At 39.5% G+C, this 26,153-nt stretch overlaps 1 protein-coding gene across 4 annotated transcripts in view; it reads left to right on the top strand.

Annotated features, from left to right (window-relative positions):
- LOC134357344 (transducin-like enhancer protein 4) overlaps nucleotides 1-26,153 on the top strand; it is a 148,732-nt gene that overhangs the window by 83,872 nt on the left and 38,707 nt on the right. For 2 of the 4 annotated variants that reach the window (XM_063068787.1, XM_063068789.1), the window contains exons 7-8: nucleotides 13,110-13,293; nucleotides 15,165-15,181. In XM_063068787.1, coding sequence (XP_062924857.1) covers nucleotides 13,110-13,293; nucleotides 15,165-15,181 — 201 coding nt within the window. The remainder of the gene's footprint in view (nucleotides 1-13,109; nucleotides 13,294-15,164; nucleotides 15,182-26,153) is intronic. The other 2 variants (XM_063068788.1, XM_063068790.1) reach the window with 1 other exon arrangement.

The raw sequence follows: 26,153 nt of genomic DNA on the forward strand, positions 1-26,153 counted from the left end.
GGGGCGTGCTGATAAGCACGTGGTCATATCGTGATGCAGGGAATATGGTAGTGGAACCATCCAGGTCTTGCTGGAGCAGTTTAAGGCGATCTACAAAAAAAATTCAGGTTTAACCTTCCTATCTACAATAAAAGTCGTTTCACCCCATTCCGAAATGCAGAACAGGCCATTTTAAAGGAGCTTAAGGGGGTGTTGATGTGCATCAAGGCAGACAAAAATGAACGAGGTAGAACCTAGGTCAACAGAAACCCCAGAGTGCTGTACACCACGATGGGAGGTGTAAACAAATTGATTTTATTGAGGAGGGCAGAATGCCGCTGAGACACTGACCAGGCAGTCATGGTGTCAGGAATAAGGTCACCCAACACCCGTAGTGGCTGCCTGTACACTAACTCAGCTGCAGGGGACTGCAGGTCCTGTTTTGGAGCTGTTTTGAGCCCTGGCAAGACCCAAGGGAGACGATTGTGTCAACTCTCATCCATCAGGGAGACCCACAGAGCAGCCTTTAAGGAGCGGTGAAACTGCTTGCACAGGCCATTAGACTGCGGGTGATAGGCCGTGGTGTGATGCAATTTAAGGCCAAAGCTCTTAGTCATTGTAGCCCAGAGGTTAGGCATGAATTGGGGACCGCATTCGAAAGAACGGCCAAATGATATTTCTTCCAGCGGCAAACGGGGGTTGTCTACTGTATCCAATGTGCCCGATATGGCCTTCTATCTTGGTGAGACCCAACGTAGATTAGGGGCCGCTTCAGTGAGCACCTTTGCTCCAACTGCCACAAAAAGTGGGTTTTCCCAGTGGCTACCATCTTAATTTTGCTCCCCATTCCCTTCTGACATATCAGCCTGTGGCCTCTTCTATTGCCATGAAGAGACCTGTGTCAGGTTAGAGGAGCAACACCACATATTCTGTCCATGTAGCTGCCTATGCAATGGCGTGAAAATCGATTTCTTATTTCTGGTAATTTCTCCCCACTTTCCCTTCTTTCTTTTTCCATTACAGCTCCCCTCTTACTCCTTCTCCTCTCCTGCACATCACCTCCCGCTGATCCCCTTCCTCCTTCCCTTTCTCCCATGTTCCACTGTCTTCTCCTATCAGAATCCACCTTCTTCAGGCCTTTACCTCTTCCACCTATCACCTCCCAGATTCTTACCATACTCCTCCCCCACCCATGCACCTCCCCCACTCACCTGTTTTCGCCTATTATCTGCCAGCTTGTATTCCTTTCTCTTCATCCACCTACATATTCCCACTTCTCTCCCCGCCCCCCACTTTCCAGTCCTGCTGAAGGATCCTGGCCCTAAACATTGACTGTTTATTCTTCTCCAAAGATACTCCAGCATTTTATGTGTGTTTCTCTTGATTTCCAGCATCTGCAGAATCCCTTGTGTTTATCAAGGATATCATCTTGGTTGCATGGACATCTTCGATTCCTTGGAGTAGATTACCCATTATGAATTGAAATTTGTGATCCCACTTGACAACTTGATACAAGCACATGGCATTTTACTGGCTAGATCCGACCCTCCAGTTCAACATTTAGTTGTGCAGCTAATCCGGCCTACCGACATATTTGCGAATTTTCCAGCTCTGTAAGCAAATCTTGCAAAGTGGGCAATGAATGTACCAATAATCCTGTTCTGAGTGATCTTGTAAATCCTCTGTACTTGTATTGTCTTCTCTGCTTTCGGTGCCATCACTGATGGAGTTGTCCAGTTGCCTTGTTGGATTGCTTCCAGCAGTCCATTCTTTTCTTGATTGTTTGGTCTGTCCAGTACAGGGGTTCCAAACCTGGGGTTCACCACCCCTTGATTAAGAGTAGGGGACCATGGCATAAAAAAGTTGGGAAAACCTGCATGGTGGCCTGAACCAAAAGTAAATGGGTGTAGGTTCTGGATTAATGCAAATGTAGGCCTCGCACTCAAAAATGCCAACTGCATTGAGTGAAAGAAAAGGTACCCATATGGTGTCAAAAACTTCTGTAGACCTAGTGGTATCTTACAAGGACTACAGACCTCCATTCCAAATGATATTAAATGCCTCAAGTTCGCCAGTTCCTCAGCAATATTGGCTATTTTCTCTAATTTGCTCCAGTCACTCATTCTTTCCTTGCTGTGTTCTTGTACCATCTGGTACAAAACCTCCCTGTAGTATCTCTAAACAATTGTTCAAGATTGTTTAATGTCATTTCCTGTATACAAGTGTAATAGAGAATTAAATAATTGTTACTCCGGATCTAATGCCGCTAAAAAAGCACACAATAAGTTAAAGAACATACTAAAAAGTACAATAAATATAAATACCTGGGATAGCTTATATACATTGACTGAATGTACATACAGTAAAGTGACACTAGGAACACAAGTGTCTGCTCCTAAGTAGGGTGACTCTAACAGGAAATGATAAAGTGGTGGGTGGGTAAGTGGGTGGAGGTGTTGATCAGCTTTACTGCTTGGGGAAATTAACTGTTGCCATGCACCCCAGTGAGCAATCTGCATCCATCTCACCACTTAATTTAAAGGTGATATTGTAATCACTGCCAGAAGATATTCGGCTCATCCAGTCTGCCACACTGCAGAGCTGCATCTATTGCTGCACCCTTAGCAAGCAACAGGATACAGATAATGCTTGCATTTGATCAGGCTTAGAGGCTGGGCTGTAAGACATTGCCAACTCATTCACTAGAGCATAAGAGATGATTGGCTTCACACTCAATATCCACAAAACCCTTCACCACTGTTCACTGCCAATGAAGGTTCTGGGGGAGACCCTGTTAAATATGAGTCACTTTCCATGACTCAGAAACCAACTCTTAGCAGAAGCAGACATGAAGAAATTCACTACTGCCTTCATTTGGGGAAATGAGTAATCATGGATCAAGACCCCAAACCTAGCAGCAATGACCCCAGGCCTCTTAACTGTTTCTGAAACCTGATCTACCTACACTAGAAAAAAATTAACACTGATATTCTAATGTCAAATCCTCCAAGTTCTGTGGAAGGATCGCTAAGCCCATATTTACATCCTCCCTCAGGCTGGCATCACCACAATTGGGGCCCAGTCTACACTTGATCAGCCACATTTGGCAGGCCACGTCATTTTCTTAACCTGATGCCAAACTCTTGAAACCGATGGCGAGAAGATACCGGGCAACTCAAAGAAAAGAGTCAAGGAGGAGTTTAAGTTCTTCCTTGAAGTGTAATATCTCTTTGGATGTTTGAGATCCTCTGCGCCATGATTGGCTCAAAATAGAAAAGGAGGATTTGGAGTGGTGTTGCGAAAATTGTGGTCAACACTGGCACTGTATAGAGACCCAGCATAAGCAATAAAAGGAACTGATCACCATAAAATAACCACCTGCCAGCCCCATCTGCCAGTTCTAGCCTCATCTGTGAAAGAGTCTACGCGTTCCGTATTGGCCTACTTAGTCAGCTCAAAACCCAGAGAGCAGAAGAAATTATTCTCTATTCCAGGCCATGAATTTCTGAGTACCTTTGTGCTTCTAGAATGCCAAACTGCTGATCACTCCATGGCTGCTTTCCACTGTGGTTGGCCTAGCCTTTTCCTGCTTGTATATACGAATTACAAAGTGCACATTAGATACTGACCTGAATAGATTGGAGAAGCTGGATTTCTCCTTGGAATGGAGGTTGAGAAAGTACTTCATAAGGGTATATTTTTAAAAAAAGTTTGTTAGGGGCAGCCACTGCATGTGGAAGGTTCAAGAATCAAACAGCACAGGAAGAAGGTAGTTGGCAAAAGAACTATAAATGATGTGACAAAGAATTTATTGATGTGATAAATGTTTGAAGTTATTTATAGGTATTGATAGAAATCGTCAAGGATTGAATTCAAAAAGGAATAGGTAAATGCTTGAAAGGTGGGTAAAGGTCTTGCAGAGCTTGTTGGGGTGGGTGAGATGACTAGCTAGAATGCTCTTGCATTGAACTGGCATGGACTTAATGACCCAAATAATGATCCATCATGCTGCATGCTTCTGGTGATTCCATCGGAATTTAATTTAATTTTACTCGCTACGCGAACTTTGAGGATAAGGATTCCTCAGGACGGTGTAAATAAAGCAATTAACAGATCTCTAAGTTAGCATTAAATTTGAATAATAATGAAATTAATCATAGAAATTTGCAGTGCAGGTGGAAGGGATATGCTGACAAAATGGGTTATTTGTCTTGCTTGTTATGAGCTCAAGAAGGTACTACTTAAATCTGGAAACGTTTTCTGCCTCCACAGCCCTTTCAAGCTGTGTTTTCAGACTCTCACTACAAAATAAGTATGGGAGTGGGGGTTTAGAGTGAGGGAAATTCTGTACTCTCCTCTGATTCATCTTTTCAGTTATATTTATTCCTTTTTTCTGAAAAATAGATCTTTCCTTTTTACCCAGCACAATTCTCTCATAATTTTATACATCTTAATTAAATCTCCCCTCTGTCTCCTCTGTTGCAAAGCGATCCCAGCCCAGCCAGTTTCTTCTCTCAGCTATAATTCTCTCCCCTGGGAATATCCTTGGCATCTTCATATGCTCCCAGATTGCTTGATATTTTATCTTCAATATCCGAGAAAATCAAGATCCTTTTACATGGAACTGCTTTATCCCAATGACACTTTTTAAAAAATATCCCTGAAATCCAAAATACTCCAGTTATATTTATGTAGCTGAGAGAACTAATTCACTTTCTCAGGCTCTTAAAAGGAAATCTGTTTACGCAATGCTAGCTTATTTGAAAATGTCACACAAAGGTGCTTTTTTTTGGGGTGGGTTAAATAATTGGTAGTAAGTCCTATTTGCTGAAATATAAATATGTAAACATAGACTACCAGACAAATTGTATAGCATCAAAGAGATTTACAAATTTAAGCCATATTTTATGATTATGCTATGCATAAGTTCTTGATTTAATTCTCTGGCTATTATGTATCTTTATGTATATATTATATGGCTCATAATGTACTGTGCTTATGAAGATTGCTGAGTACAGTAAAACTTTGTAATACACACTCAGTACTTTGGCAGTGCCAGACTGGCAAATTTCCTGGACTAATACCTTGATGCACTTTAAATTATCTTTTAAAAATAGTATATGAGATTATAATATATTTTCCAGAACTCAGTAAATACAAAGGGAGCATAAACAGCCAGCTCCTGATCAGTTTGAAAGGATCGTGGGAATGAGGGCTCCAAAGAATTTAATGGGAGCACGCAAATATCATTTGGTGAGCCAAATACTGAGCCACTAGGCTTTTGAATAGTAAGGTAGTAGATTTGTGAAGATTTACTGTACTCCTTTAGCTATTTTAGGGATGAGGCCAAAGAATCATGTAATAAATTTTAAAACGGCCTTGTTTTATTCTTTTCTGTGTGTGTGTTTATGTGTGTGTGTGTACATTTGCAGTAATACTTAGGGTGCATCTGGGTGCCAGATATTTAAATATTTGCCAGAACAACTACTTATGTAAATTATTCTCTAATAAAATTACCCAATGCATGTCAATAAAAATTTAGTATTATCACAGCAGATAAAGCATTTTTTTACTGTTGTTTGTGTACTCAAACAATAAATGTAACTTCTGACAGTGGGCTATTTATTAAGTACAGTGACACACCTATAAGCATAAATGGGATGTTACAGCTGACCCAGACTACAGGCCCTCCAGCCCATGATGTGTGGACTTTTTAAACGTACTACCACCGTTGTTTTTTTCACCTATATGGTCTCTTGAATGGATCAGCCTCTACCATGACCCCAGCAGTGTGTTACAAGCACCTACCACTCCATAAAAAATCCTTCTAACGTATTCCCTAAATCAGGGGTCCCCAACCTTTTTTGCACCGCAGACTGGTTTAATATTAACGATACTCTTGCGGACCGGCCGACCAGTAGGGGGAGGGGGGTGGTGTTAATCACAACCAGATATAGGTGATAAGTCAACTAAGTCACTTGTAAGAAACTCAATTTTGTTTCTAAAAGGGTTTATCTAACAAATTTAATATTAAATACACAGCGCATATTTTCCCTGTATGAACACGTAAAATCATTGCAACACACCAATATTGCTGAATCAGTGGGAGCCTGGGCTTGTTTTCCTGCAAAAAGACAGTCCCATCAAGGGGCGTTGGGAGACAGCGATACTGGAAGGGGGTTCCTTATGTCCAGTCTATTCCGCAATTTAGTTTTCATTGCATTAATTGCAGAAAAGCCTGCTTCACAGAGATACGATATTGGAAATAGAAGCAACATTTTCAGTGCTTTCGTGGCTATCTCAGGATATTCAGCCCTGACTTTGATCCAGAATGCCGGCAGAGATGTTATATCAAACATACTTTTCAGCCCACCGTCATTTGCAAGCTCGAGCAATTGATCATCTTCCTGCTGTGACATGGATGATGCGTGGGTAATGACCTTGTGTGCGTTCAAGTTCCAACAGTGGGCGTGATAGGGAATGAGGAAAAGTGCAGCTGACTCATGTCACCAAATCATATCATTTCCTCGTGGCCTGGTAGCGCACGCTTTGTGGCTCGGTGGTTGGGGACCACTGCCCTAAATGCTCCTCCGCTCACCTTAAAAGCTGATCTCTGGTACAAGTCAGTGCTGCGATGGGAAAAAGGCACTGGCTGTCCACTCTCTGCCTCTTTGTTTTCATTAGTTGAGCCCCTTGGTGATTTTGAATGTTTATGACATTATTAGATTTTTGTTGACAACCAGTGAGGTTCATTTAGTTATCATCTACTCTAATTAGGCTGGGTCACATTATATATTGGCAAAAGACTGCATATGAGACTGCCTTATAATAAACTCGGGTCAATGGAAAATTTGTTTGTAGTGTTTGATGTGAATCAGTCATCGGCATTTTTGTCTGTTTATGCTCTGGTCAAATTTTAAATTGTCTCTTGGCCATTATTTCTGTTGCACTTATTGAAATGTCTTTAGGAAAATAAAATAACTGGAATAAATTCAGCTCGTGGCTATTTGATTTGTTTCAACCATGCAGCAAAATTTCCAAAAATGGTTAGGGTGGGGGAATGGGGTGCTGAGTTGTCATATACAGTGAGGCAACACTTTAACCCAGTTCATGCGGAGTACAGGACTTGGAAACGTAGTTCCATTAGATAGGTAGATATGCTTTATTGATCCCAGGGGGAAATTGGGTTTTGTTACAGTTACACCAACCAAGAATAGAGTATAAATATAGCAATATAAAACCATAAATAATTAAATATGTAAATTATGCCTGATGAAAATAAGTCCAGGACCAGCCTATTGGCTCAGGGTGTCTGACCCTCCAAGGGAGGAGTTGTAAAGTTTGATGGCCATAGGCAGGAACAACTTCCTATGACACTCTGTGCTGTATCTCAGAGGAATGAGTCTCTGGCTGAATGTACTCCTATACCCAACCAGTACATTATGTAGTGGATGGGAGATATTGACCAAGATGGCATGCAACTTAGACAGCATCCTCTTTTCAGACACCACCATGAGAGAGTCCAGTTCCATCCCCACAACATCACTGGCCTTACGAATGAGTTTGTTGATTCTGTTGGTGTCTGCTACCCTCAGCCTGCTGCCCTAGCACACAACAGCAAACACGATCGCACTGGCCACCACAGGCTCGTAGAACATCCTCAGCATCGTCCGGCAGATGTTAAAGGACCTCAGTCTCCTCGGGAAATAGAGACGGCTCTGACCCTTCTTATAGACAGCCTCAGTTACAAATAGCAGATTGTATTGCAGCAGACCTGCTAATTAGACCAGGTCCTTTGATGTGAAAATTAAACCTGCAGAAGGTTTGTAATTTCAAAAAACTCAAAATATTTGTAAGTTTTATTTTGTAATGCAAAGAGATGACGAAGCACATTTCCAAATCAAGGTTAGCTCTGTCGGTAACTAAATTCCAATTCCGCTTTCTCGTGCATCTTCTCAGTGAAGCTACTTTTTTTCCCCTCACTGTCAAAGGATCCAGTCAGCTGTGTTGGGATACCAACTTAAAGCTTGCAGCTTCCCTTCTCTAAGAAGCCAGAAGCCTGAAACTAAATTTGTTGCAGCATCACCCACTGCTTTTTACCCTTGGCACACTATAAAAATGCAAAGCTTATTTTCATATTATTCTTATGAAATATCATTTTATTTTGTAGTCAATTGAATTGGATTTCAGAGTCATCTTTGTTGCAGTAATATAGTGATTTAATACTGCCAACCTGAGATAAATTTCCATCACATGAGTGTAAAGTACATCTAGGGCCCACATGATGCAGAAACTCATTGTAGACCTGTAGCATGTAAAGAACAAGAGACTTCATATAATTTTTGATTTTGGTTTGCTGTTCCTCTGTCTGACTGTTGGGAAAACCTCAACCAATATATCTTGGGATAGCCATATCAACAATCTGAAATGCCTGCATATTCATATATTTTGATTTGTTTGAAAAATTTGCACATGGCACTTGGGCATGAGTTGAGATGGAACAAGAAGCTTGAGTTCTGCTCTTAAAGCAGTTAATTTTTTTCATCAAAAATCAGTTGAGTATTTATAGTTCGATCTTTACCATGACTCCAATGCTGTGCCTCAGATGATTACTGTGAAGTATTCACAATGCAGCATTCCTATTAAAATTGACTACTTTTGCTGTTCTGCAACTGCACAGGGTAGTGGTAAAGCCACAACTGGAGTACTGCAGCAGTTCTGGTCTCCTTAGCTGAGGAAGGATATTCTGGATTTTGAGGCAGTGCAGAGGAGGTTCACCAGGTTGATTCCAGAGATGAGGGGATTAGACTATGAGGAGAGATTGAGTCGCATGGGACTGTACTCACTGGAATTCAGTAAAAAGATCTTATAGAAACATATAAAGTTATGAAAGGGATAGGTAAGATAGAGGCAGGAAAGTTGTTTCCACTGGTAAGTGAGACTAGAACTAGGGAACATAGCCTCAAGATTCAGGGGAACAGATTTAGGTTGGAGATGAGGAACTGCTTTTCCCAAAGAGAGGTGAATTTGTGGAATTCTCTGCCCAATGAAGCAGTAGAGACTACCTCAGTAAACATATTTAAGACAAGCTTGGATAGATTTTTGCATAGTAAGGGAATTAGGGGTTATGAGGACAAAGGCAGGTAGGTGGAGATGAGTCCATGGCCAGATCAGCCATGATCTTATTGAATGGTGGAGCAGGCTTAATGGGCCAGATAGCTGACTCCTGCTCCTATTTATGTACTTATGTTCTCTTTTTCCTCTGACTGTCTGAAAATGAAATCATGTTGCCTTAGCTTTGAATACTTTTCAACTTGTTCATGTACATTATTAAATAACTAATTACAACATTTGCTGTAATGAAATAAATAGTTTCATTTTCAATTACATTAAATTATGTTACAGCACATCAAAGCTAATGTAATACTAATATTTGAGATTGCTTTTTAATTAGATCCAATAAATGTAAAAATATTATCTTAATATTCAGCTGAGGGAATGCTGATGTATTTGATGTGTAGGTTTAATTGTGGATTACATATACCATAATGCACAGACTAAATTGCATCCTTTTTATTGCCCCTTCTACCTGTCAACAGTAGCAAACCATCTACCCAGCAATGGTTAGTACAGCATAAAGCTTCATGCAGCTCCAGCTGAGGTCAAACACTCAAATCCTAGCCTCTTGAGGGCTTTTCTCTGTGTTGCCAGTGTACTGGTAAAACAGACTTTAAACTCTTGTCAGTGGAGCTGCTGGTGCATGCATCATAGTCCCACTCAAATAAACCTGTCACAACATAAACTCGCAGGGTAGCAAAGAGGACAAGGGCAGGCCTCTAGCTTTTTATTCGAGCATCACCCAACGTGCACAGAGTATACAATTACTTCAATATTATTGAGCAAGCCTAAGGAGCTGAATCTCTGCTACATCACATTCCTTTAGTAATTTGTTGAAGTACTGCTAAGGACACTCTAAGGGCTTTAAATAGTCACTGCAGTCAGGCTCCTTTCTGCCTTATTTAATTCACTTTTTTCACATGTTAACCCTTGCTAAGCACTTAATACTGAGGTAGTGCTTTTTTATTGTCAGTTATTTTTAGTAGAAGTCTTGTTTGCAGAGTGGCAGAAGACCAATTTAATGAATCTTAATGTAGCTTCTTGCAGTAATGTGCTGCTGTTTCATCTAAAACAACTTAAATTTCCTGGTATTTAAGGACTATTCACTGTTCATAGAAGTAGTTAAATTTCTCAGTTAATGGGCTACGTTATGCTCTACAAATGCTTGTGCATTTTTAAATTTTGTATCTGTTAATTGTTCATTTTTTCCCCACAATTTTGAACAGGTACCTGAATTACAACCCAACCCATTCCACTAGCAATCTGTGCATGAAATAATCAGATTGGAAAAAAAACTACAGAATGTTGTTCTGGGAAAGTAAATACCCAGGGCCCTAGTCTATGCTTGCCTAGATTTGAAGTTTTAGAGAATTTTTAAACAGTTGCAAACAGTTCTGAACAAAAACTAACATTTGTCTCTTTTGGTTACAATTATACATTTTAGAAAGAAACTATTTAAAGTGGCAGTAAACAACATGCAGCAGGTTCATATAAATATTAACTGTATGTATATTCACTTGGGTCTTGATAATTGGTCTCAGATTAAAATCATGAAGCACATCCTCAATTTGCTGTGTAAATTAGTATTTAAATGGGGCAGTCACCAGTGTAGTCAAATCAGCTGTACATTGGGAGGCTTAATTACACTTGAGTTGATATTTGGGTTTCCCAGGGCACAGAACCTGACGGAGTTGATAGCCGAGGAAGTGCCTTTCATTGTTACGTCTTGTGTGCTTGAGGTGCGGAAATACTCATTCAAACCCACAACACAGCTTTTGTTGCTTCATGGCATATCTGTCCAACTGGAGTCCTTGTTTTACCCCAGTTCACCTCTTGATTTTAAACAACCAATTGCTAATGTTTCACTTGCTCATTTTTGATTGCCCAATTCCCCCCCCCCCCTTTTCCATTGCACCATGACCATTCATTTTGGTAGTTCTTGCTCATACATGGAGAAAGTTACCTCTCAGGTCCCCTTTCCACTCTCACCCTAAACCCTAAACTGTATGTCTCCTAGTTTTGGACTCCCCTACCCTGGGGAAAAGATTATCACTATCCACTAAGATAGCACAGCAGCTGGCGCAATGCAATTACAGCGCCAGCGGCCTGGGTTCAATTCTGCCGGTCTTTAGGGATTATACACTCTCCCTGTGACCATGTGGGTGTCCTCTGGGTGATCATTCCAAAAGTAAGGGTTAGGTTAATTGGTCACATTGGGTGGTGTGGGTCCAGGCTTGTTAGGCTGGGAGGGCCTGTTACCATGCTGTATCTCTAACTTAAAATATGCCTGTCAGAATTTTATACACTTCTACAAGGTTAACCCTCATTCTCCAAGGAATAAGACCCAGCCTGGACAACTTGTCCCTACACCTGACCCTAGCAATATACTCTTTAAGTCTTTCTTGCAGTCTTTCTAAGTTAACCACATTGTTCCTATAACAGGGTGACCAATTCTAAACACGGTACTCCAAGTGTAAACTCAGCATCTTTCCAAAATGGATAACCTCACATCTTTACTGAAATTCATTTGCCACTCCTTTGGCACACTTCCATAACTGATCACAATTCGCTTGTAATCGCCGATAGCCTTCACCATCAACAACATCCAATTTCATGTCATCCACAAGCTTACTGACCAAGCCTTCTGCATTCACATCCAAATCATTTGTACAAATAATGAACAACAAGGGTCTCAAAACTGACTCCTGCAGCACACCATTTGTTACCAGCCTCCATTCATAGAAACCAATTTCAACCACACCCTCCAATTCTAGGCCAATTGTGAATCTATTTAACTAGCATTTCCTGAATTCTATGGGACTAACCTTCCAACCCAGCTCATCATGTGGGGTCTTTTCAAAGACCTTGCCAAATCCCAATGGACAGCTTCCATTGCCCTACCCTCATTTACATTTTTGCTTACCTTTCAAAAGGCTCTGAAACAAGCACAATGCTATGTTGACTCCACCTAATCAGGCTTTGTGTATCTAAATTCTGGTAAATCCTGGTCCCTCCAGCAACTCAGAATTTTGTTACTGATGTCAGGCTGACTGGCTTATAGTTACTTAGTCTTGTCCTTGCTACCCTTAAGCAACAGAGTGTTGGCAACCTTCCAAACTTCAGGAACTTCACTATTGGGTACTGATGAAGCAAGAACAATATCTCTGCAAGGACCTCCGCAATTTATTCTCTGGCCTCCCACAAAGTCCAAAGATGCTCTCTGTCAGGTTGTGGCAGTTTATTCACCTTAATGTGCTGGAAGGCTGGAAAATATCCTGCAAAACTTCTGTGTTTCCTTTATCTCTCAAATAACCATGATTTTCTCCTCAGTAGGCACTGGGAAGTAGTATTCATTAAAAATTCCACCCATGACTAATTAACTCACTAATCCATATGCCTACAGAATGTGGTAGGAAACTGGAGCACCTGAAGAAAACCCAGAGTGAACAGGCAAACTCCTTATGGATAGCAGTATTGAACCCAAAGCATTTGCTTTGTAATACTATTGCACTAAAAGCTACACTGCTGTGCTGCTTGTAACTGTCTCAAGCCTTCTGCATCTCAGGATGTAGGTGCCCTAAGGGACCTTGCTTTCTCCATGGAAACCTTTTACACTTTGTACAGCTATAGAACATCTTGCAATTTTCCTCAACCTTACCTGCCAAGATCCATCTTATGCCCTCTCTGTGCTCCTGATTTCCCACTTAAGACTATTCTTACCCTTTTATATTCATCAAAGACACAGCAAAATATCCCCAGGTGTCCTCAGTTAGAGCACTATGCTGCTGGTAGTTCCACCTGATAGCCCAGTTAATGAATTGCTAACTGCTGGGGTAGAAAATACTTCTTCTCTAAATTTGATAGGATGATACAAAACCCCCTACCCTCCACAAATTATTAGCTGTAAAAGAGTGGATAATAATTTTTTTGAAAAATGTATTTCCCAGTAAATGTTCTATGCACATGTTATAATTTTTTTTTCACACATTTCACGCAACTTTATTTTTTCACAGCAGCAGCAACAATTGCAAGCTCAACATTTATCACATGGTCATGCACTTCCAGTTCCTCTTACTCCGCACCCATCTGGATTGCAGCCTCCAGGAATCCCTTCTGTTGGAAGCAGTGCTGGACTACTGGCGTTATCAAATGCTATGAAGGATGAGAAAAAACACCATGAAACAGACCATCAAAGAGGTAACACAATGTTTGAAACTGGAGTTGAAGTAGACTATAATTCAAAATGGGAATCTGATTGTTAATTTCTTTCTTTAGTAACATAGTAATGGGAATAGGCTATTTAGCTTTCTGGCCTTTTAACTCTTCAGCTAAATTATTGCTAACTTGTTTCTTGGCTCCATCAAACTATCTAGGTTTTGTTTCTGATAATACTCTTAATATCTGTCTTGAAATTTTTAATTTTAACAGTGATTCTTTACCTTCTTGCTTTCCCATTTCTCCTGTAAATTTGTGATATTAAAAGCAGTTCTCTGAAGTAAGGTTAAAACATTTTCATTAAATTTAAGGCCATTTGATGAGGTATGAAACTGAGACAAAATGTTGTAGTTTGTTGTGTGTCAGAGGTTGAATGTTGCATTGTCTACAGCACAGTTTAAAGATCGGTACTCCAAAGTCATCCCAACTAGAGAGCTATTGCACTGTTCAGGGTAGTTTTTTATAGCTTGGCTTTAGCTTGCTAAGTCTGAATTTTTTTAATGCCAAGCAAGCAGGATTGATGTATATTCACCCACTTGGAATTAGCCAAGAATAAAATACCTTAAATTGTTTGTATTAAGTAATCTGGAACCCCTACTGGATAAATTGAGAGGCAGTGCTGTAACTGAAATATTTTTCCTCATACACATTCATAGGCAAAGGAGAATAGTGAACTGAATGATTCCTTTATAATGCTATCTGTTGTTTAATGTGTACATGTTTTTGATGTAGGAAATAATAGTTGGGTGTCTTTTAGGCTGTAACTTTGTATCTCATTCAACAATTGACTGAATTTGCCAAATTATAGCATCCTCTTGCTTTAGATTTGGTGAATAATTATAAATAAATTTGCAATGTAAACAGTCTCTTATTACTGTAAAGGCATCAGCTTCCTCATTGATGGTGAGTGTTGCCGGTGGTGAAGCTAATTGGGTCCCTAAAGTGACACTTAAATCTCAGTTTGCCATTAGTGCCTTATGAACTTCCCTCCATCTCTTTCCCCTGCCTCTTTGTATAGTCATTTTATGCTCCTTGAAATTTATATTTATATTTATTTTAAGGGACCACTCCAGGATGATTTTGCAATAACGAAATATGCTAAATTGTAGAACTGCTTGAATAGTTATCCACCTGCTTTCTTCATTAATCCATGGGTGGGATAAACTTATCCATGGTACATTATCATTGATTAGTCAATCTCTCTGTGTGGAGTCTGATAATGTATTCAGCTACCTTCTTTAAGAGGATTAGTAATAGCTTCTACTTCTTTTTCCAATGGATTAATTTCCTGCTTCATTCTTGCAAGCAGGAGCCAGATAGATCATGAAACAATGTGGTTAATTTGTTCTTCAGCCTTGAAGATCACAAATTTAATGAAATCATCAAGAACAAACTTTCACCTTTGTTTTAGTTTTGAGAGTTCTTGTTAAGCAAAGTATATTGCTGAACAATATACAATTGGCAAAAAAACAAGTACCGTTGTATACAAAGTAGTTCTGTCTACCCTGTCATAATAACGGTTATATTACTATATCATTTATACTTTGTTCGGTGCCAATGAAAAGTAATACGTATCTTGGGGTCAGGTTTGGGAGGCGGGGGGTAAAGACTGCAGACGTCACCTGATAATGAATTTCAAACTTGAATCCCAAGCTGTAAATGTGCAAATGAAAGGATGTGAACATGTACTTACTAGGAAACAACACATCTGGTGATTAGATAAGCTGACAATCATGATAACAGGTGCTTGTTTTTTTCCCTCCCACCCCATTCCCCATTTCCCACTTTTCCTGCTGTATTCTTGATTGCAACCTCGTTCATTTATTTAATGATGTGGCTTCCTATGAGAACAGACAGAGACTCAGTAAAGGTAGGTTTCAACAATTTTTTTACAAGGGGATAAAAATTTGATCTTTGGACAACTACTTGTTTTTGCCCTTTTGACTTTTATTTATAGTCCCATATATTTTCTGATATTGCTGTGGTACAAGAATACTGTGGTTGTCATATTGCCAACAATAACTTCAGACCTGTGTCTAAACGTGCTTTCATTTTAGAGCTCAGGCTCCAATGGGAAATCAATGGGAAACCCATTATCTTGGAACACCAGCCTTTTCATTTTTAGTTTACCAGCATACTGCGAGTCCATGTTGGTGGGTTAATGAGAAATAAGTACATTTTCTTGCAGTTTTTTGATTGACCTTGGAAATTGGGAAAACCTGACAGTCTGGAAATGTATTCTTGTGTTTTGTTATTTTTTTTTCGGTGGTGGGGACAATACACGGCAGCAGCTTCTAACATAATACTGCCTACCTCATTGTGTGGATTAATCACCAAAAGCATTTTATAGAGACATTGCATTGTAAACGCATTTTACTTTTTGAAAAAAAGTCATAGGGTAATACAGTACTGAAATAGGCCCTTCATCGCACTGGGTCTGCACTGACAGATGTCCTATTTACACTAATTCTACAATAGTCCCATTTTTTTTTAAGGTCTCACCACACGCTTGGTGAATCTCCTTGTATTTTATCATTCACCTTCACACGAGAGCGAGTTTAGAATGGTCAACATGCATGTTGTTGGGATGTGGGAGGAAATTGGAGTACCTGGCGGAAATCCATTTGATCACAGGGGTACAAAATCTCCACCCACACCCAGACAGCATTCAAGGTCAGGATTGAACCTGAGTATCTGGTGCTGTGAGGCCGTGGCTCCTTTGGCTGCAGCATTGCATGACCCTCCTATGGGTATTTGACTAAAAGTAATTAAACATGAGATTTGTCACCTGAATGTGCAATATTTGTTAAAGAAATAAGAGCTTACATTTACAGAACACCTTTTACACCATGTTCAGAAAGTCACAGAGCTTAGAACAACCTCTGTGATTTTGATTTGAAATTAATTATTATAATATAAGCAAATGTAAAAGTCAGTTCTTATAAAGGAATATTTCACAAACAGTAGCTGAGGTAAATGACTAGTTAATCTACTTTTTGGAGTTACTCAGTGAAGGGAAGATATTTGGAATGCATTGAACAATTTCATGCCCAGCTCTCATACATGGTCTTGTTTTAAATTCACCTTGGCTGGTGGACAGGTCTCTGTTTAATATTGCAGCCAAAATAGATAATGTGTGTTCTACCTGTAGTGTTTGAAGCAACTTCTGGCTCAGAGCAGAAATATATTTCCCCTTGTTTGTAATTACAACTAGCATTGGTCATAATATCCCAGTGATGAGGTCTTTGGTAGACAGTGAGCAGTTCCCTGTGAGTCTATTAAATTTGATGTGATATCTTGCTGCTCCATATAGAGGTAGGCAATGGCAGCTGAGTAAACTGTTGTTAACATGTACAAGTTTTTAACTTCAATACTTCTGCCATTCTGTGTCCTACTTCTGCTTGGCTTACACCTGAGTGCTTGCTTCATGTGAGTGCACTGTCTGTTTTGTACCATCCAATGCAAAGAATGGAAAATATTTGGTGGGTCAAGCCATCCTACATGTCCTATCTCATCAAGAGAGTGATTTATATATGCAAGAAACATTTTTGCCTTGTGGTAGAATATTTCTTTGTGGTTAAAAAGAAAGCAGACAGTTTGATGGAATTGGAGCTTGTCTTAACATCTGATGTATTGGAGTGTTTACTACTTATTTGCCCAGGCCCAGATGGTTTGAATTTGATTTTGTAAGAACCAAGATCTCCAGTGTGTGTATATACGATTAAAATGCAGGTTTTGAAAATGACGACTGAGCCGAAGTACTGAAATAAATGATAGTAAAAAATGTAATGTTCTTTTGGAAATTTAAGCTTTTCTGGTAAGTCTATTTGATACATACATTTTCTTTACAGAGCATTTAGATCACATTTTAATGCAAAATATTCTTCAGTGCTTGTGTTTGTTTTAATTCTTTGTAATAAATCAAAATTGCTTCATGCTTGCTTCACAAGTAAATGACTTTTTAATTAATCTCATTAGTGATTTTAATGGAAGTGGAAGTCTGCTGGACAGAAAAAAATGTAGCATCTAGTCTGAAACTAATATACCTTTAAACTAATATACCTTTAATTAGCAATTTGTGTAAATGTAGCTTTTGACCATGTTCTGTCTTATAAATTGAGTTTAAAACAATTGGTTGCTGCTTAAATTTTTACAGTTGCATTTTTCTCCTTGCTGCAACTTCTACCCTGAACTCTCAATTTTTCCCCACTCACCAGGGTTCCATGAACACATTAGTCTTTCCTGTCGAGAAATAGAAGCCCTGTCTCCTGTTTGACTGGCAGGTACCCCAACCATCACACTAATGATGAGCTTGTCAGTGGGTCATTAAGATTGTTCTAACCATCATGACCCAGTACTGATAGACATCTCCTTTATATGCACTTTCCAAAGGGCTACTGGAAATTGATCTGATATTTTATGACCCCTCACATTCAAGACATTAATAATATAATGCCCTGACTATAGCCTTTTTTTTAATTTTCACTAACTTAAAAGCTTGAATGCACTAGGTCTAGATAAAGTAATTACACAAAGGCCTAGAAGTTCCTCTGTACACTGCTTGTTAAAGAATACTGCACTACCTTCATGCAAGGCTGTGGAAATGATACTGCACACCAAACTTATTACAGTATTGTTACAATGAAGTTTCTAGACCTTGTATCTTGAATACATGAAGAAGGATTTTGTTGGGCCAAATACTATGCATGAAGTGTAGGTAATTTTATGTGACCCCTCCTTCCCCCACCCCGCCTACTGATTGAAGTGATAGGATAAGTTTGAGTGATAACCAACAGCCATTGTGATGATGGACTTTCAGAAGTAAGCATCTAGGCCAAACAACCTACTCATCAGGGCCTTCCCCTACAGATGGGAGATGGGCAATATCACAATTATTCCTGAAAGTTGTGAGCATTGTTTCGCTGCCAGATCCCTCACGGTGACTCGCTATGGAAGAACCTTTTAATTAACCTGGAGCAGGTATTCACCAGATGTGACTGTGGCATATACAGATGGGCACTTGTAGTCATTCAAGCATTGATGTTGCAGGTTTTGTTCAGTGGCTTTATTTATGTGTTTTTTTTTGGCGTGGAGGACTGCAATAGATACCAAAACATACTGTCTTTAAGGAAATAAAGTCATTCGGTTATAAAATTTGAGTATTTTTGAACAAAAGGGTGACAGTGAGTAGGGAACAAACTGGTATCATCTTTGCTGTGAGAGAGGACAAAATTGCATTGTGGCTAAAGAGAAGATATTTTTATTACCAGAAGTTTAACAACTTGTCAGAATAATTTATTTTAGGATGAAAAGCTTGTTAATCATACAAAAGTACGGCACAGAAACAGGCCCTTTGTTCCATCTAGTCCATGTCGAACCGTTTAAACTGCCTACTCCCATCGACATTCACTGGAACCATAACCATCCATATCCCTACTGTTCATGTATCTGTTCAGGTTCCCCTTAAACCTTACACCTTTCACCCTTAACCCATGATGTCTAGTTGTAGTTCTACCCAATCTCAGTGGAGAATGCCTGCTTACTTTTATACCCATCTATGCCTCATCTATACCCATCATAATTTTGTATACCTCTATCAAATCTCCCCTCAATCTTCTACGTTCAAAGGAATAAAGATCTTGTCAGCATTTCAAAATGCAATAGCTTGCTAGTTTCTCTAAATATTTTCAGCAATGCACCAAATAGCTGTTAGTCTCTTATTTTATTGATTGAACATGTCTTAAGTGATTCTGTGAAGGAGAGGCTTTTTATGATTTTTGTACCATATGACTAATACTGATGTCTAACAACCAGAATGTGACAATTCCCAACAGCTGTACACTGTGTCCTTGTATAATATAATTTATTCATGCAAGATAATGCTCTTTAACAGGTAATGAGCATGACATAAATTGCCTTTTGCATTTTTCCCTTTTTTCTTCTCTGCTAATGTGCAAGCAGGCATTACTAGTGTTCTAAATAATAAGCAATTTTTGGCTGGCTGTCAAAGAAAATTCCAGTGCAAATCTAAATTAATGATGCCTGAAATTTTTATAGCTCTTTTGAAAGTCACTAATGTGTAAAGGATATGTTGGTAACAATTAGTGTAGGATATATTATGAACAAGTATATTTTGTATAGTACTGATCAGTTTTTGTTTTAAATAAAATTAATCAACTTTTTTTGTAACACAAACTGGGATGACTTTTTAAAATTTAGAAGTTTTTATTTGTGGCTTTTGGGTAGGACTGCAATGGGTGATTCTCTACGTTTCACGTAATTACATTAGTTTCTCGCACAAACTGAATGATGAGGGACCATGGTTATTCCTTTTTTTTTGCAGTGGTTTAACTATTGTAATGCATTTACACAACACTTTGCTCTAAGAATATTTATCACTATTTGTACTCTGGAATTGAAAATATTGAACAATTATTTCTGAAAACTCTGCCTTTACCTTTTACAGAGCAACCCAGTCCTGAAGACGTGCTTCATAAATGTAACATTTAGTAGTCCCTCATCATTGAGGAAGACCTGTTCCTACCATAGGTTAGAGAAATTCTGAATTCACAATTGATGAGGCCAATGTGGAGCTGCAGGCTCTGCCATGGGGAAGGGAGAGGATTGAGGGTAGGAATAAATTGATGGTTTGCTTGGGTCGGTAGTTTGAGAGTTGAACCACTCCTGCTGGTTAATCTGAGATTCTGTGTGCTGCTGTGGAATGCTTTCCCAATTTTGTTTCTCTTAATTTATGCAAAGCATCAATCACTGTTCAAGACATTGCAAAAATTTCTGTTTGATTCCAATCCTTACTTTTCCTGTTCTGAATAGTATTTTCATCATGAAAAGGATGTAGTTGGATGGTTATAACAATAAACATAAGAGATTCTGCAGATGGTAGAAATCTTGAGCAGCACACACAAAATGCTGGAGGAACTCAGCAAGTCAAGTATCATCCAACAGTTGACGTTTCAGGCCAAGACCCTTTACCAGGACAGAAAAAGAAGGGGGCAAAGCTAGAATAAGAAGGTGGGGGAAGGAGATGGGAAAACAAGCTGGCAGATGATAGATGAGACTAAGTTCAGTCTTAGTAGCCTCCAGCCACATGCCATGAAGGATATTCAAGTGGGTACCCATTTCAGTTTGATTTTCCATTCCTATTCTGATATGTCTTTCCACAGCTGTCTCCGCTGCAATGATGAGACTGAACTTAGGTTGGTGGCACAACACCTCGTATTGTGTCTGGGTAGTTGCTAATCTGATGGCATGAACATCTTTAACTTCCAGTAAATATTCCCCTTCCTCTGTCCTTCTTTATTTTTCCATTCCGCATTCAGATTACCTTCTCACCCCTTCTCTTTTCCTCACCTGCCCATAACCTCCCTCTGGTTCCCCTCATCCATCCTTCCATGGTCCATTGTCCATTCCTATTAGATACCTCCTTAAGTCCTTTACATCATCCACCTACAGACCTTCCCCCTCACCTAGCCTCACCTATCACCTACTAGCTAGTACTCTTCTCCCTCCTTGCCTTACCGTCTTATTCTGGATTCTGCCTCTTCCTTTCTGATCCTGATAATGGGTCTCTGCCTGAAACGTCAACTGTGTATTCTCCTTCAAGAAATTACCTGACTTGCTGAGCTCATTCAGCACTTTGTGTGTGTTTGTGTGGTTACAGTAGCCTGGTTTTTGCTGTAATGATGGCAATAATAAACTCAGTTCTGTAACTGTCTTCATTGGTGCTATTCTTATGACATGTTGAATGATGTACTATTAGGAATAACACATAGAGGGGTTACTACTTACCGTAAACTCGAAGTGGATTCTGACCATGGCTGAGATAATCAGAGCACTGAGATTATACGAGGCTGTTAGGTGCCACTTTGGTGCTGATATTTGCAAAGATGTGTTAAAAGCTTTAAATTTATTGTTCACCTGATTTTTGGTATTCACAACATAGTAAACTGTCTTCATCTGTATTTTAGTGGCTCCATTTTTCTGAGATTAGAAGTTTCCTCTTCCAGAGCACAGGCCTTTTAAGAGTTTAATCTGATTGAAATGTTGTTAAAGTTGACTATTTGGCATATGACAACGTTGAACATGGATGTGGTTCATCCATTTTGCATATACTTCAGCCTTTGATTTATGGCTTTTTAGTTACTTGTAACTTATTCACATGAATACTCTTAGTGAAGTAATCAAATTGGCATTAGTAGAAAAAACATTGTTTTATTGATGACCCTTTGGTCAATTATTACTGATACTTCATAGTTTTTTGTAATGCTGATATGATTTTTGGTATTAGTCTTTACTTAAACTGTTATGCCATTCAAGTTTTACCAGTACACGTTCTGCTAAGCCAGTGTGTGTGCTTTAATTGTTTGAAACCACTGAAAGTCTTGTAACTGAGTTGTTAGTAGAATAAGTGAAAATATTAGTGGCTTAAATCCACCACAGACTAAAGAGATGTATTTGTCTAATTTAATAATGTCACTTGACACATAGCAATAACAATTAAGCGGCATTCTGTATGTTAAATATTGGAATGAATGAAACTGATCAATAATCCTATAGATAGTATATTTTCCCTCTTCAGTCCAAGGGTGGAAATGTTGTACTTTAGTGTGCATTAAAGGGCAGAATGAAAATCCACATTACCATGGCAACAAAACTGCTTTCTAGATTGCTTCCTAAGATATATCTGCACGACAAGCAGATGTCTGAATCAAGTAGCGCTCTCTGAATATAAACAAATAACTTTTTAGCAGGTGTTGGAAATCATATGGAAATCCTATTAAGAGGCCTTGGCTTCTTTTCTATCAGGATGCTGTTGCCGACAAAGGGGTTGGTTGGCTGAATGAAATGGACAGAATTAATTCTCATTAGGTTTTAGCTTTCCCAGGAAATTATTGTCTCAGCATGTTCTCTTTATCCTGTGAATATGAATGGAGTCTGTTCTGCTATTGATCTATTCTGCCTGCCCTCTGTAAATCAACACTTGAACTACTGTAGTCCTCTGAGATTTGTGATGTTTCCCCTGGCTGGTCTGGGCTTGCCAGATTCTACATGGATTAGAGGAGAAAGCCGAGGTTGTAAGTGCAGGAAAGGTGAAGCTGTTATATCTGCCCAGATGATTAAAGGTTTATTGATATTGTTGAGAATGTGTGTGTTTGGGTTCTGTCTTGCAGCCAGCTTTCCTAGTACAATATTCCACTTGGCACTAAACACTTGTAGAGCTGGGATAATTTATAAGCACAAGAGCTCCTGTAGATGCTGGAAATCCAGAGCAACACACGCCAAATGCTAGCAGGTCTCAGGAGGTCAGGCAGCATTTATGGAAATGAATAAACAATCAATGCTTTCAGCCGAGACCCTTCATCATGACTGAAAAGGAAAGGGGAAGAAGTCAGAATGAGAAGGTGGATGGAGGCGGGGAGAAAGAACAAGGTGATAGATCAGGCCAGGTGGGGGAGGGGGGATGAAGTTGGAAGCTGGGAGGTGGTAAGTGGAAAATGCAAAGGGTTGGAGGAAGAAGGAATCTGATAGGAGAGGAGAGTGGATGATCATAGGAGAAATGGAAGGAGGAGGGGCACCGGGGGGGGTGATTAGTGAGTAGAAGAGGTAAGAGGCCAGAGTGGGGAAGTGAAGGGTGGAGCAAGAAAAATACCAGAAGTTGGAGAAGTCGATGTCCATGCCCACAAATTGGAGGCTACCTAGATGGAATAGTGACGAAGGGTCTCGGCCTGAAACGTCGACTGCGCCTCTTCCTATAGATGCTGCTTGGCCTGCTGCGTTCACCAGCAATTTTGATGTATGTTGCTTGAATTTCCAGCATCTGCAGAATTCCTGTTGTTTGGAATAGGAGGTGTTGTCCTCCAACCTGGAAGTGGCCTCATCATGGCAGAAAAGGAGGCCATGGTCCGACATGTCAGAACAGGAATGGGGATAGGAATTGAAATGGTTGGCCACTTTTTGCGCATGGAGCTGAGTTCCCCCAATCTACGTCTGGTCTTGCCAGTGTTGAGGAGCCACACTGGGTGCAAAAGATACAGTTGACGACCGCAGCAGATTTGCAATGTGAAGTGTTGCCTTAGCTGGAAGGACTGTTTGGGGCTCTGAATGGAGGTGTAGTACTTTTGCCACTTGCAGAGATAAATTCCAGGAGGGAGATTAGTGGGGAGGGATGAATGGACAGGGGAATCACCGAGGGAGTGAGAGGTGGGAGGAGATGAAGATGTGTTTGGTGGTAGGGTCCGTGGAAGATGGTAGAAGTTGCGGAGATTGATGTGGAGGCTTGTGGGGTGGTAGATGAGAATAAGAGGAGCTCTATTTCTGTTAAGGTGGTGGGAAGATGGGATGAGCGCTGATGTGTCGGAAATAGAGGAGATATGGGTGAGGGCAGCAGTAGTGGTGGACGAAAGGAAAGCCCCACTCTATGAAGAAGCAGGACATCTCTGATGTCCTGTGAAGGAAGGCCTCATCCTAGGAACAGATGCAGTGTAAGAAGAGGAACTGAGAAAATGGAATAGTATTATTACAGGAGACAGGGTGGGAAGAGGTAGAGTCGAGATAGACATGGGAATCGAGGGGTTTATAAAAGATATTGGTAATTTATTTTGCTTCTGGGTTAATCAATGCATGTACACATTATAAAAAGCAATTTGTATTTGACACTCAAACTGCAATTAGTATATTATAGTCTGTATTTGAAAAAAGATCCTCCTTCCTGTAACAGAATTGCAATAGAGAGCTAAAACGTATTTTTTTAATTTGGAAGTTAATTACTAATCAGCAGTTTTTTGTAAGTGAATGTATTTCAGATATACTATTATGATATTGATGGGCAAGCAAGTTCAACAAAAGCTGCACTATCACATCTCCCAACCATGTGCTGCATTTTATAAAAACAATAAAATTCACATTGGTGGTCTCTTGTTGCCTAGTAACAGGCTACAGGGCATGCTCCATGTGAAATGCATGAACATCTGTGTTTTAATCTTTTCAGTTTATTCTTCTCTGGGCACTGATTGGACTAATCAAAATTGCGCCTGTGACATTGCATGAGGAGGGATAAACTGCAGGATTCCCTTGGGTCCTGCCCTAAGTGGTTGGCAGAATGGAAAAGTGAAGTGAGATTTAGCTGGGCAGCATCTTCTACATTTGAGGGAGTTAGCCTAACTCTGTTCTCAGTGGGACCTTAGTAGATTAATTTGTATCATGCAGGGAAATGAATAGAAATATACTAGTGAATCTAGGCATTAATCTTGGTCTAAAATCATGAGGAGAGCTAAAACACTTCAATTAATATGTTTTCCTTTATCCTCCTCTTGCAATATTGAATACATTTATTCAAGACAAAAGACGATTCCCCCCCCCCGTGTAATTTGGTTTTAAGGAAAAGCAACGCAATTGTTATTAAAGCTAATTTTTGTTAATGTGAAACTTCAGAAAAAAAGAAAATAGTGTTTGTATGCAATGTGTGTTTGGCAGTGTGATCTTTTCATGTGGATTATGAAGTAATAAGCCAATTTGTAATCAAATATAGCTATTATCAAAATGTAAGTTATGACTCTCAGATTTAGTGATAGCCTTTGATTCTAAAAAAATGATCTTAGTAGGATATCATCAGTTTTTAACAGCTGATCATTTTAATAGCTGAAAATTTCCCTCCCTTGTTGCCTGTGATCGTCTGTTGTTGATTGGCTGTTTGGCCTACTTAATTGTTTCACAGCTTCTGGGTGCCAGACATCGCTCTAGAAATAATGAACAACAGCATTCATTGAAATCCATAGCACAAAGATCACAACTGCTGTGGCCAGTGTTCTTCAAAGACACACCAAGGAAAACACCATCACTTAAGCAAGAGTTCTGATCTTGCAATGATTCTTTCCCTGAAATTTTGTTTTACGCCTCATGAGATACTTCACTTTGCACACTTAGTAGTAGTTTTATATAATAGACTGTAGTATGAATGTATACAGTTTTCCTATGGAATTCTATTTGGTCAGTTTTAACTTCATTAGGAATCTTTTATGCAAAAATAGACGTTGAATTAATTTCAATTGATAAATGCATTATTCATTTTTCAAATTCTTACCATTAAAGCACATTTTTTTCCTTATGACCCTGACCTGTTTTTGTGCTCTGTGCATTTGTAGCAAGAAACCACCATTGTGTTGCTTATCACTATTCAGTGCAGGCGTCCAGCCCACAGGAAAAATTCAGGAAGCTATTAATTCATGGTTCACAGAATGCAAACCACTAAACAAGCACTCTGTATGACTAAATGATCCTCTATGTTTATTGAAGCAGTGGGCATAGAATGCAACATTTCCTGTTGTGAAGGGTTTATACAAACTGTTTTGACCTATCTAGCTATTGGGCTTCTACTGTTCTTAACAAGTACAGTCTAAACATATACTGAATAGTCTGATAATTGGGGAATTCAGCATTGCACATTACCCAGTGTGATGCAGTGCAAATAGGATCAAAACAAAAGGTTAAGGAAACAGTAATAACCTGGAGATAACTATAGAGAATTGTGTTAGAGACTGCTTATTGTCATGCATATTTATAGATAGTGGAGGTGTATTTTTTATTATTTGATTTGGGATGGGAGCAGTGGGTGAAAGATGATTGGAATTCTGGGTTAGTGTGAAAAGTTGATGGGTTTTAGAGGGGGAGATGGGATGAGAGTGAGGGGAAATGGGGAGGTGGAATGTTGCATCAAGAAGAAACATTGCACTGTTATATTTGTTATTAACTCTGGTGGGGTGGGGAACTACTGGAATTTAATTAGGGTCATGTGAGGTTAAGCAAAGAGGTCGAGACAAAAGAGAGAA

Source organism: Mobula hypostoma, chromosome 16 (genome assembly GCF_963921235.1).
Source record: "Mobula hypostoma chromosome 16, sMobHyp1.1, whole genome shotgun sequence".
NCBI classification, from domain to species: domain Eukaryota; kingdom Metazoa; phylum Chordata; class Chondrichthyes; order Myliobatiformes; family Myliobatidae; genus Mobula; species Mobula hypostoma.